Source organism: Mercurialis annua, linkage group LG6, assembly GCF_937616625.2.
Source record: "Mercurialis annua linkage group LG6, ddMerAnnu1.2, whole genome shotgun sequence".
Taxonomy (NCBI): domain Eukaryota; kingdom Viridiplantae; phylum Streptophyta; class Magnoliopsida; order Malpighiales; family Euphorbiaceae; genus Mercurialis; species Mercurialis annua.
The window spans coordinates 10,637,110-10,647,847 of record NC_065575.1 but is presented as its reverse complement, the minus strand read 5'-3'; the positions used below and the strand labels follow the sequence as shown (position 1 = coordinate 10,647,847).

At 30.0% G+C, this 10,738-nt stretch overlaps 2 protein-coding genes across 2 annotated transcripts; both read right to left on the bottom strand.

Moving 5' to 3' along the window:
• Positions 1 to 465: 465 nt before the first annotated feature.
• On the bottom strand, positions 466 to 2,796 carry LOC130014527 (protein STRICTOSIDINE SYNTHASE-LIKE 11-like). Its single transcript, XM_050382850.2, has 3 exons — positions 2,522 to 2,796; positions 1,988 to 2,257; positions 466 to 1,127 (listed from the first exon to the last, which is right to left on the bottom strand). Exons 1-3 carry the CDS (start codon positions 2,731 to 2,733, stop codon positions 641 to 643), a joined length of 969 nt encoding a protein of 322 aa, XP_050238807.1. The 5' UTR covers positions 2,734 to 2,796; the 3' UTR covers positions 466 to 640.
• A 4,412-nt stretch (positions 2,797 to 7,208) lies between these two features.
• On the bottom strand, positions 7,209 to 10,285 carry LOC126688226 (protein STRICTOSIDINE SYNTHASE-LIKE 11-like). The gene is made up of 3 exons (XM_050382855.2): positions 10,029 to 10,285; positions 8,485 to 8,754; positions 7,209 to 7,833 (listed from the first exon to the last, which is right to left on the bottom strand). Exons 1-3 carry the CDS (start codon positions 10,247 to 10,249, stop codon positions 7,347 to 7,349), a joined length of 978 nt encoding a protein of 325 aa, XP_050238812.1. The 5' UTR covers positions 10,250 to 10,285; the 3' UTR covers positions 7,209 to 7,346.
• Positions 10,286 to 10,738: the final 453 nt, after the last annotated feature.

Genomic DNA, 10,738 nt, shown 5'->3' with positions numbered 1-10,738 from the left:
GAAGTCGATCATTTGCTAAAGTATAGAAAAGATTTTAGACTCCAGTTATCCGCAGTAGACTAGTGTATAACACATGTTGTATAATAAATGTTATTTAAACACTTTAAAACTCTCGTATTTGTATTTCAAAATTATATATGTTTTGATTGTATCATAAACTAGTTATATTGAAACTATTTTCAAATGCTATTGTAATTTGTTAATTATAAAGTTTTAAAAATTATAAAATTTATTGTGATTTCAGACTTATTACAGGTTTTGTACCTATCAGTCTCATTCCTTAACGACAGTCTCGGTTTGAGATTTCGATCATGGCAGGATTTGAATTTGTTTTGGTTTGATTCAATTGTTTGGTCAAGGTGGAAGCCACGTCGCTACTCTTAAATTCCATTTGAATAATGGCCACAATTAAAAGTTAGTTGAGCAAAATGGACTAAAATTAAAAATTATGAAAGGTTAGAGATATAAATAAAACATTTAAAAGATAAATACTTTTAAATGATTAAATCTTAATAATATCATTATATTCTTATTGATATATTATTTATTTTATTTTTCACATATTACAGTTTTATTGATTTTATTTATAGATTAAAGCTTTCATTTTCCAGAAGTTGCTACATCAGGACATGGAAAACTCTCAAAAGTTCTTGACCACGGCAAGAAAATTAGCAAAGATAGAGCCGATGTACAATGTCCCAACAACAGGCTCATGAACCTCACTTATCAAAGTAGAGTTATACTCTTGACTAAGAGAAATATTGCGCAAAATTTTACCAAGCCCGTCAATTTTTAATGCCGTAGGAACATTATTTTCAGCAAGTGATTGTTGAATATTTACTGCGACCCAAAAAGTATCTCCTACTGGTGTCCTCTTAATATTGTCTGGATATCCTGGCAATGTTAATAAAATTTCTGATGTGTTGGCTTTAGGACCTTTTAGCCAATATTTTTGAATTCTTCGTCCTGTGAACTCTGTAAAAAGGAGATATTTTCCACCAACACTGACTGCAACCCCAGATGGACCTATAAGATTATTTATTAAAACTGTAATGTTTTGTGTTTTTGGATCATATTTTAATAACCTTCCCGTTGAGTCATTGGTAGCCACGGAAGCTTTATATTCACTGCATATATTAAATTTGAATTTCGTTATCCGATAAGGGCTTCTTAAATACAAAATAAATCTCAATTTTAGAGTAAATTTTACATTAAAATAATGAAAAGGTAAAACCTGTTTTAAGATTTTGTACTTTCCTTTATTTTTTATATCGTCTCTAGGAATTTTTGTATTTTTACTTGGACTCTGTACTTTCGAAAATAATTTTATGAAGTCCTTTTGTTAATAAAAGTATGGTTCATGTATTTTCTATTGTTTTAACTTCGTCTCTAACTTTTATTACTTTACTTGATTCATGTACTTTCCAAAATTAGTTTACAAAATTATTTTGTTAATAAAAATGCGGTAGTATGAAGGATTAAATAAAAAAATAAAAAAATACAGGGAGTAAGTAAAAGCATACGGTGTCCTATCAGAGCTAGGGGTACAACACAATGAAAATTGCGGTCTCCTATTGGATATGGCTTAAATCTATTTGAAATTTTACGTAGATAACCACAAAGCATGATATGTTACGAAGATGCAGATACTTTTAGGGATTTTTTAATCAATTTGTTTTAAAATTATCGATGTAGAATCATTGTTTCTAATAATAATATGTTTATAAATAAAAAATAAAGTACAAATATAAATACTTAAGTATAGAGAATACAATATTTTGATTATTTTTAGTTGTTATTAAATTTTTTAAAACGTAAGCAGATGATTTCCTTGATTTTCTAAACATGAAAAAAATATATAGGATTCTTTTAAGTTTTTAAAACATGTTTAGAATATCTATAAAAGTTCAATTTCTGAAAATTAAATCACAAAAACACTCTAGATTATAAAGTTTCCGCACTTTTTAGATGGGCATTAAAAAAATACCTAAGGTTGTATGTAGAACTACCATCGGTGAAAAAGACAGTGGATGATAGTTGGTCAACATCCAAACCATCAGTGAAGCGAAAGGACACTCCTTCTGCACCAGTAGCTATTGATCTTGCAAGCCTGCCATTAGTTCCGGCAACAAGGAGCCCGAAGTAAGCGTCGGCGATGAAAAGCTGCCCTGTTGAACGCAAGAACCCTATTCCTAGAGGTCTTCCGCACACATTTCCGAGAATTGGGTCTAAATTTCCATCACATATTGCCTTCGACCTGTTAAAAAACTCCGGCGTCAAAAGTTAGAAAGCAATTAACAGACTTAACAATGATGTTTTAAGGACTAGTAATTATACTAAGCAACCAATATGCCATGTCATTTTACAATATATATATTTTCTTTTACTTAAACAATCAAAACATATTTAAAATAGAACATGCATATTTACATATGTAAGAGATATTTTGTGAAATGATTTGGCACATCGGTTGCGATAATTATTCTTTTTGTGGAATGCTATATAAGAAATATTTACAAACCTGGTTGGCGTATCAAAAGCGTAGTCTTGAAAACCGACGTAGGGACCTTCATATTTGATAATTCTACCATCAGCAATACCAGTGTAGGGTCCTTGACCACGCACATCAAAAATAGTAGAGTCCGGACCCGTGACATTGAGACGGGTGAATGTGTAAGAAAATGCAAAGTGAGGAAGAAGAGAGAACAAAATAAGAAATATATTAAAAATCATGACTGCTATTGAGCTAGCTATTCTTATAAATCGATGAACAATAATCCTAAATTGATGTATATGTTGTTTCATGCTGCCAGTTTATATATACATAGCCAACCAATAGTACATTAATTAATTACTAGTGAGGACCCTCTCAATTTGCTTGAGGGGAGTTAGGATAGAGTGCTGCCTAATAAAGTCAAAGTTAATTATTAGCTAAACAACTTATTGAAAGATTACCCTTTTAAAAAATAAACATACCAGCTTTTTATTGGCCAAATCCTGAAAAAAACACTAAACTTTTACGATTTTTATCAGTTATGACCAAACCTTTTAAAATTTGCAAATATAACCCGTTTTAAAAAATTATGTTCCTTTTATAGCTATTTTTGAATCGATTTGATTTTTTTTAATGTGATTAAACCTTTTATTATGACATCATACACAAATGTTTGATATTTTATTGTTATTAATCTTATATACATGGTTGTAATGTTGGTAAAAAAATCGGTTTTATTCGAATTTGGCTATAAAAGGTACATAATTTTTCAAAACGGGATTAATTTGCAAATTTTGAAAGATTTAGTTATAACTGACAAAAATCGTAAATGTTTGATATTTTTTGAGGGTTTAGCCTATTAAGAAATAAAATAGGATACAATTTGAGATAAATAAAGGCTAAATTAATAATTAGGTCCCTTCACTATAAAATTTGATTAATTAGTCTCCAAACATCAATTTTGCTTTTTTTATTTTGTGTCCCTCAAAAAAAAAAATGTTACTTTAAATCTCTGATCAGATGTCTTTCATTAGAGTGATTACACGCTCCAAAATTGGCGAGTGATAAAGTTAACATTTTTTACTTCCTTATACATACATTATTTGTTTATTTGATACCTAATATACGAATAATTTTTTTAATAAAATAAAATTAATTTTAAATTAATTTTATGTATACCTTTTGATTAAAAAATCTACATTTATATGTGATTTCACTTATAGATCGGAATATTTATTATTTGATGAATAATATATATATTAAAAGTCATAAGGCGTGGTAAAAAGCCAAACTAAAAGCTTTAGCACAAAAAAGTGGCATGCTTAAAGTGACGCACTAAAGATTACGACATAAAGTAAAGGCAAATTCAAACTTCCGAAAACAAAATACAACGCGGGTTTCTAAAGAAATCAAAACCAAAATAAGCAAAGTTCCTATTACAACTTTTAAAAAAACAAACTACTCTGGAATATCTTGAAAAATTCTCTCATTCCTGCATTTCTAAATTTTCCAAATTACAAGCATCCAAGTAATCTGCCGTAATTTATAATAGGAACCTCTAGGAATTATATCCTACCATTGCAACATAAAGTCCGCAAAAGATGAAGGACAAATCCAAACCATATCTAATTTCTGGATAATACTACACCAAATATTTCTAGCGAAGTTGTAGTGAATAAGAATGTGCTCTTGTGTTTCCACCACTAGAGCATTTAGAATTATCTAAAGAAACTATAGAATGAATAGACAAAAAAATGCAGAGAAGGAACTCTTTCATGACAAGCAAGCCAAAGAAAAAAATTAACTCGTGGAGGCGCTATAGAATTCCAAACAATCTTGAACAAGTTAAACTCAATCGAACCATCATTGTTAATGACCACCTGTTGCCAAGCTCAAAAAGCATCTCCACTATTTGCCGTAAACCCCTGCATGATCCATCTCTGGCACGTCAACAGATGATCTCCCCATGGCTGTTAACACAACATCCGGTCTCCCTCCCACTAAATTACCAACAACCCCCATCCTTGTCACCACACAATCAGAGATAACACCATCTCTAGCAGCTCCAGCATCCACAAAACAAGGACCAACACTGTCGAAATAAGGCCGACTAGCTGCTGAAAAACTGTCCCTAAAACCAGTTTGAAGCTTACAAAATGAAACCGACTTAAAAATACTCGAAGTAGTATTCCACGAATTTTTCTTTACGGCCCAAAGTACGAGTATTAGAAGAAAATATTAATTGGAAATCGGCAAGTAAAAGTAACTCATTGCCCCTCAAACAACGTCTCTAACGCCAACTATCACTCCAAACATCTTTAATAGTTTTTTTTATTCAAAAAATTATAAAGTCGAGGAAAAAGCAATGTTTACGGATCATTACTCATCCGATTATCATTTCAAAAATAAATATCATTCTCATCTCCCATCTTATAGTTCAAATTGTTAGCAAAAATATATCAACTCACAACCTCATTACAACACAATTTTCTAATTTTTTTTGTTCAATTCTTTTATTCACATTGACCATACAAAAGAAAATTACGGTCCACAACTACAGAAGAATTAGAAATAATTTGGCTAAGTGGACGATCCATTATTTATCCTTAATTTCAAAAATCATATTAACCATATCCAAATCACCTTTGTTAAAGTCTTGACAAATGACACTCCTATAAACGTAACACAAAACTCTAGAATTTATATCATCCTTCCAAAGAAATCTGATCACATATGACTCCAATTTATTACGCACTAAGCCAGACATACTAAAAGACATAAGATAAACTGGTACACTAAAAAGAACAAATTTAATTTATTATTTAAACATTATTTAAGTAGTAGTTTTTCCGAAAGTGATTTTAAAGCGAGAACTCAATAGACTTATATTAGGCATTATAATTTATTTAGGTATTATGTTACTCTGTGTGGCTATGCATTGTTTTATAAATTGTGCTAATCCTATGTGGTGTCTAGTACTCTCTAGAGTTAGGGTCTGTTTTTAATTATGATTTATACCATGTCTAGACCCGTCGACTGTTCATGCTTCAGAGGCAAACCAGAGTTAGGTTGCTTGCTCGAATTATCACGTGGATTGCAAGCAGTGAGTTTATATCTCTATTTACTGCTTTATTAAGTAAACGTTATATTTTGTATATAGATATTGTATAAATAGCTTTTAGACTGTTTTATGGCATTATGGATTTGATTTGGAACAGGCTACTCGATGGGCATCATCGGGACTACGTCCGCACCGGTAATAATTATGGTATTAAAGTAGGTTAGAGATACGTCTCGATTTAGTGAGTACACCGGTGGAAGATACGTCTCCTAGGACTCACTATTTTATTAAGTGACAGTCGGGGATCAGTTATTGAGATATGTCTCATCGACACGACAATGGATTTATAATTGTGGTTTAGGGGTTCGATGATTATCCATAATGAACAAATGTTTTATAAATGTTTTTAAAGGTTTTCCAACTTAATAAATGTAAATGGTTATACAAACTCATCTCTGTATATCTGACCCCGTTGTTTTTTCAAATTTTCTAGGTCTATGATTTGACTGTTGGTTGATCTCTATTTCTTCATTCTCGAAGGTTCTTTTATTTTTCATGATAAATGGTCAGACTATTTTAAAACTCTTAGACCGCAGTAGTACTAGATTGTTTTCTGTCTTACATTTATAGATATATTTTAGACTATTATTTGTTGGAGTAGTCCAACTGTTATTTTATTGCTATTGACATGTTTACATTGTTTATGGTATATATATATTGCCATACTTTTGGTGGTCATATTTTGAGACAAATGTATTTTTGGAATACATGTTGTAATATGTACTAATAAACTAGGCTAAAGTCTTGGTTGCCCCTGAGCATGTGGTTTAATGCATGTACATTGTTTTAAACGAATATTCTTGATTATCCGCAAGGCTAACTACATGTTTTGTTACAAGTATATCCATACCCTAGAACCAGTCGCGATCTATGAAAATGGGTCGTGACATAAATAGTGAGTTCAAATGAAAAAAAAAGTATGAAAAATATTTTCAAAAGGCTTTAATTTACATAAAATGGTTTTAAAGGGTTTTATCCTTTTTGTAATATTTATTAGTAATATTGTGAACACACTCAGTTTAGTACTAACTCCGTTGTTCCTCCAAATATTCCGAATTCTCAAAGAAGCTTCTAAATGTTTATTTTTCGGAAGTCGTTGATTTGCTAAAGCATAGAGAAGATTTTAGACTCTAATTCTCCGCAGTAGTCTAGTGTATAACACATGTTGTATACTAAATGTTATTTAAACACTTTAAAACTCTGACATTTGTATTTAAAAATTATATATGTTCTGATTATATCATAAACTAGTTATATGGAAACTATTTTCAAATGCTATTGTAATTTGTTAATTATAATGTTTTAAAAATTATAAAATTTATTGTGATTTCAGACTTATTACGGATTTTGTAGCTATCAGTCTCATTTCTTAGCGACAGTCTTAGTTCGAGATTTCGGTCATGGCATAATTTGAATTTGTTTTGGTTTCATTCAATTGTTTGGTTCAAAGTGGAAACCACGTCGCGACTCTTCAATTCCATTTGAATAATGGCCACAATTAAAAGTTAATTGAGCAGAGTAGACTAAAATTAAATATTATGAAAGATTAGAAATATAAATAAAAAAATTAAAAAGATAAATATTTTTAAATGATTAAATCTTAATAATATGAATATATTCTTATTGATATATTATTTATTTTATTTTTCACATATTACAGTTTTATTGATTTTATTTATAGATTAAAGCTTTCATTTTCCAGAAGTTGCTACATCAGGACATGGAAAACTCTCAAAAGTTCTTGACCACGCCAAGAAAATTAGCAAAGATAGAGCCGATGTACAATGTCCCAACAACAGGCTCATGAACCTCACTTATCAAAGTAGAGTTATACTCTTGACTAAGAGAAATATTGCGCAAAATTTTACCAAGTCCGTCAATTTTTACTGCCGTAGGAACATTATTTTGACCAAGTGATTGTTGAACATTTACTGCGATCCAAAAAGTATCTCCTAAAGGTGTCCTCTTAATATTGTCTGGATACCCTGGCAATGTTAATAGAACTTCTGATGTGTTGGCTTTAGGACCTTTTAGCCAATATTTTTGAATTCGTCGACCTGTGAACTCTGTAAAAAGGAGATATTTTGCACCAACACTGACTGCAACCCCAGCTGGGCCTATAAGATTTTTTAATAAAACTGTAATATTTTGTGTTTTTGGATCATATTTTAATAACCTTCCTGTTGAGTCATTGGTAGCCACGGAAACTTTATATTCACTGCATATATCAAATTTGAATTTCGTTATCTGATAAGGGCTTCTTAAAAATAAAATCAAACTCCACTTAAGAGTAAATTTTACACATAATTAATGTAAATGCTCCTAGCACATAAGCTAAATTTTAGGATCAAATACAAATATTCTATTTATATTGCTTTAAATCACAGACAAATACAAAATAACGTTAATACAATGCATCGTCATGTATATCCGATGCAATGTAGAAAACACCATTTTGGAGTAAAAAAATACGATGTATTGGCTATGACTTAAACTATTTGAAATTTTACGTAGACAACAACAAAGCATGATTTGTCGGATTTTTTTAATCAACTTGGTTTGAAATAGTAGATATAGAATCATATTTTCTGATAATAATATGTTTGTAAATAGACAATAAACTGCTACTATAGATACCTAAGTATTGAGAATATATAGTAATTTGATATTTTTAATTTTAATTAAATTCTCTAGAACGTAAACAAAATATTTCGCTTGAATTCTAAAATTGAAATATACATATATATAGGATTTAAAAGTTTTTAAAATGTGTTTAGAATATCCATAAAAATTCACTGAAAATTTATAATCAGAAAAACACTTCTGATTTAAAAAATTCGCGCTTTTTTGATGAGTATTAGAAAAATACCTAAGGTTGTATATAGCACTAGCATCGGTGAAAAAGACAGTAGATGATAGTTGGTCAATATCCAAACCATCAAGCTGGCGAAAAGGCACTCCTTCTGCACCAGTAGCTATTGATCTTGCAAGCCTACCATTAGTTCCGGCAACAAATAGCCCGAGGTATGTGTCGCCAATGAAAAGCTGCCCTGTTGAACGCAAGAACCCTATTGGTAGAGGTCTTCCGCACACATTTGCAAGAGTTGGGTCTGTATTTCCATCACATACTGCCTTCGATCTGTTCCAAAAATCCATCCTCAGAAGTTAGAAAGCAATTAACAGAGTTGGCGATGATGTTTTAAGGACTAGTAATTATCCTACACAACCGATATGCCATATCATTTTACAATATATATTTCATGTATTGGTGAATTTTAGTTTAATTTTAGGCCTAATCACTCAAACTCCCCCCCACCCCCCCCACCCCACCTCAAGCCCCTTTTGCAAATATATCCCAACGTAGGAATTTCTCCAATTTTATCCTAATTTGCTCTTTTATGTTTCAATTGTATCCTAAAGCATTAAATTAACATCTTTTCACTTGAAAAAAAGTTTAGAATAATCATCCATTTTTAACTTATATTTCAATTAGACCCTAATATTATTAATAATATAAAAATTAAAAGATTATTTTAAACTTTTTTATAAGTGAAAAGAGGTCAATTTAATGCTTTGGGGTACAATTGAAACATAAAAGGGCAATTTAAGATAAAATTGGAGAAATTCTTACATCAGGGTATATTTGCAAAAGGGGTTAAAGGTGAGGTTTTTTTGAGTGATTAAGCCTTTATTTTACTTAAACAATCAATACCTATTTAAAATAGAACACGCATACTTACACATATGATAGATATGTTGTAAAATGGCTTGTTACATCGGCTGTGATAATTTTTCTTTATGTAGAATGTTATTTAGGGGCCGTTTGGTTTAAGGTTGGAAATGGGAATCGGAATGAGAAGGAAATGAGAATGATTGTTTTCATTTTTTGTTTGTTTCAAAGTGTAGGAATGGGAATGTGAATGGATAAAGTTTAATAAAAATATTTTTTATTATTTATTAAAAATATTTTTTATTATTTATTAAAAATATTTTTTTAATATATTAAAAAAATTATATTTTTAAGGTAAAATATTTAAAAAGTAAAATATTTTAAAATATTTTTTAAAAATAAAAAATAAAAAAAATATTTAAAAAAAATACTAAATTTTTTTTTATTTTAAGTATATTTTTTAAAATTTAAAAATAATTTTTTAATAATTATATATTTATTAATTTTTTTTTGAAAATTATATTTATTACTTATTATTAAAATATTTTGTTAAATTTTGATTCGCATTCCTAAAAGTTCATTTCCATAGGGTAAGGGGGAATAGGTGATTTCTATTGAAGGGATAATCACATTCTCATTCCCTAGTGTAATTTGACAAAACAAACACAAATAATGGGAACTATTCCTATTCTCATTCTCATTTTTGGCGAACCAAACGATCCCTTAGAGAAATATTTACAAACCTATTCGGCGTATCAAAAGCATAGTCTTGAAAACCGATGTTAGGACCTTGATATTTGACGATTCTACCGTCAGCAATACCAGTGTAGGGCCCTTGACCATGCGAATCAAAAGCAGTAGAGTCCGGACCCGTGACATTGAGACGGGTGAACGTGTAAGAAAAGACAAAGTGAGGAAGAAGAGAGAATAAAATAAGAAATATATTAAAAATTATGACCGCCATTGAGCTAGCTATTTTTATAAATCGATGAACAATAATTCTAAATTGATGTATATATTGTTTCATGCTGCCAGTTTATATATACATAGTCAACCAATAGTACATTAATTCACTTCATTAATTCATTACTAGCGAGGACCCTCTCAACTTGCTTGAGGGGAGTTAGGATAGGGTGTTGGCTAAATAAAGTCAAAAATAATTTTTAGGATTGATAAAGACAACAATTTGCCAAACAACTGTTTGAAAGATTACCTTTTCAAAAAATAAATATACGAAATTTTTATTAAAAATGAAAATATGATACAAGGCTAAATTCATAATTAAGTCCCTTAACTATATGAGTTGATTAATTGGTCTATAAACTTCAATTTTGGTTTTTTTGTGTCCGTCAACTAAAAAAAATGTTACTTTAAATCTCTCGTTGGATGTCCTTAACTAGAGTAATTACACGCTTCAAAATTAGCGAGTGATGAAATTAACATTTTTTACTTC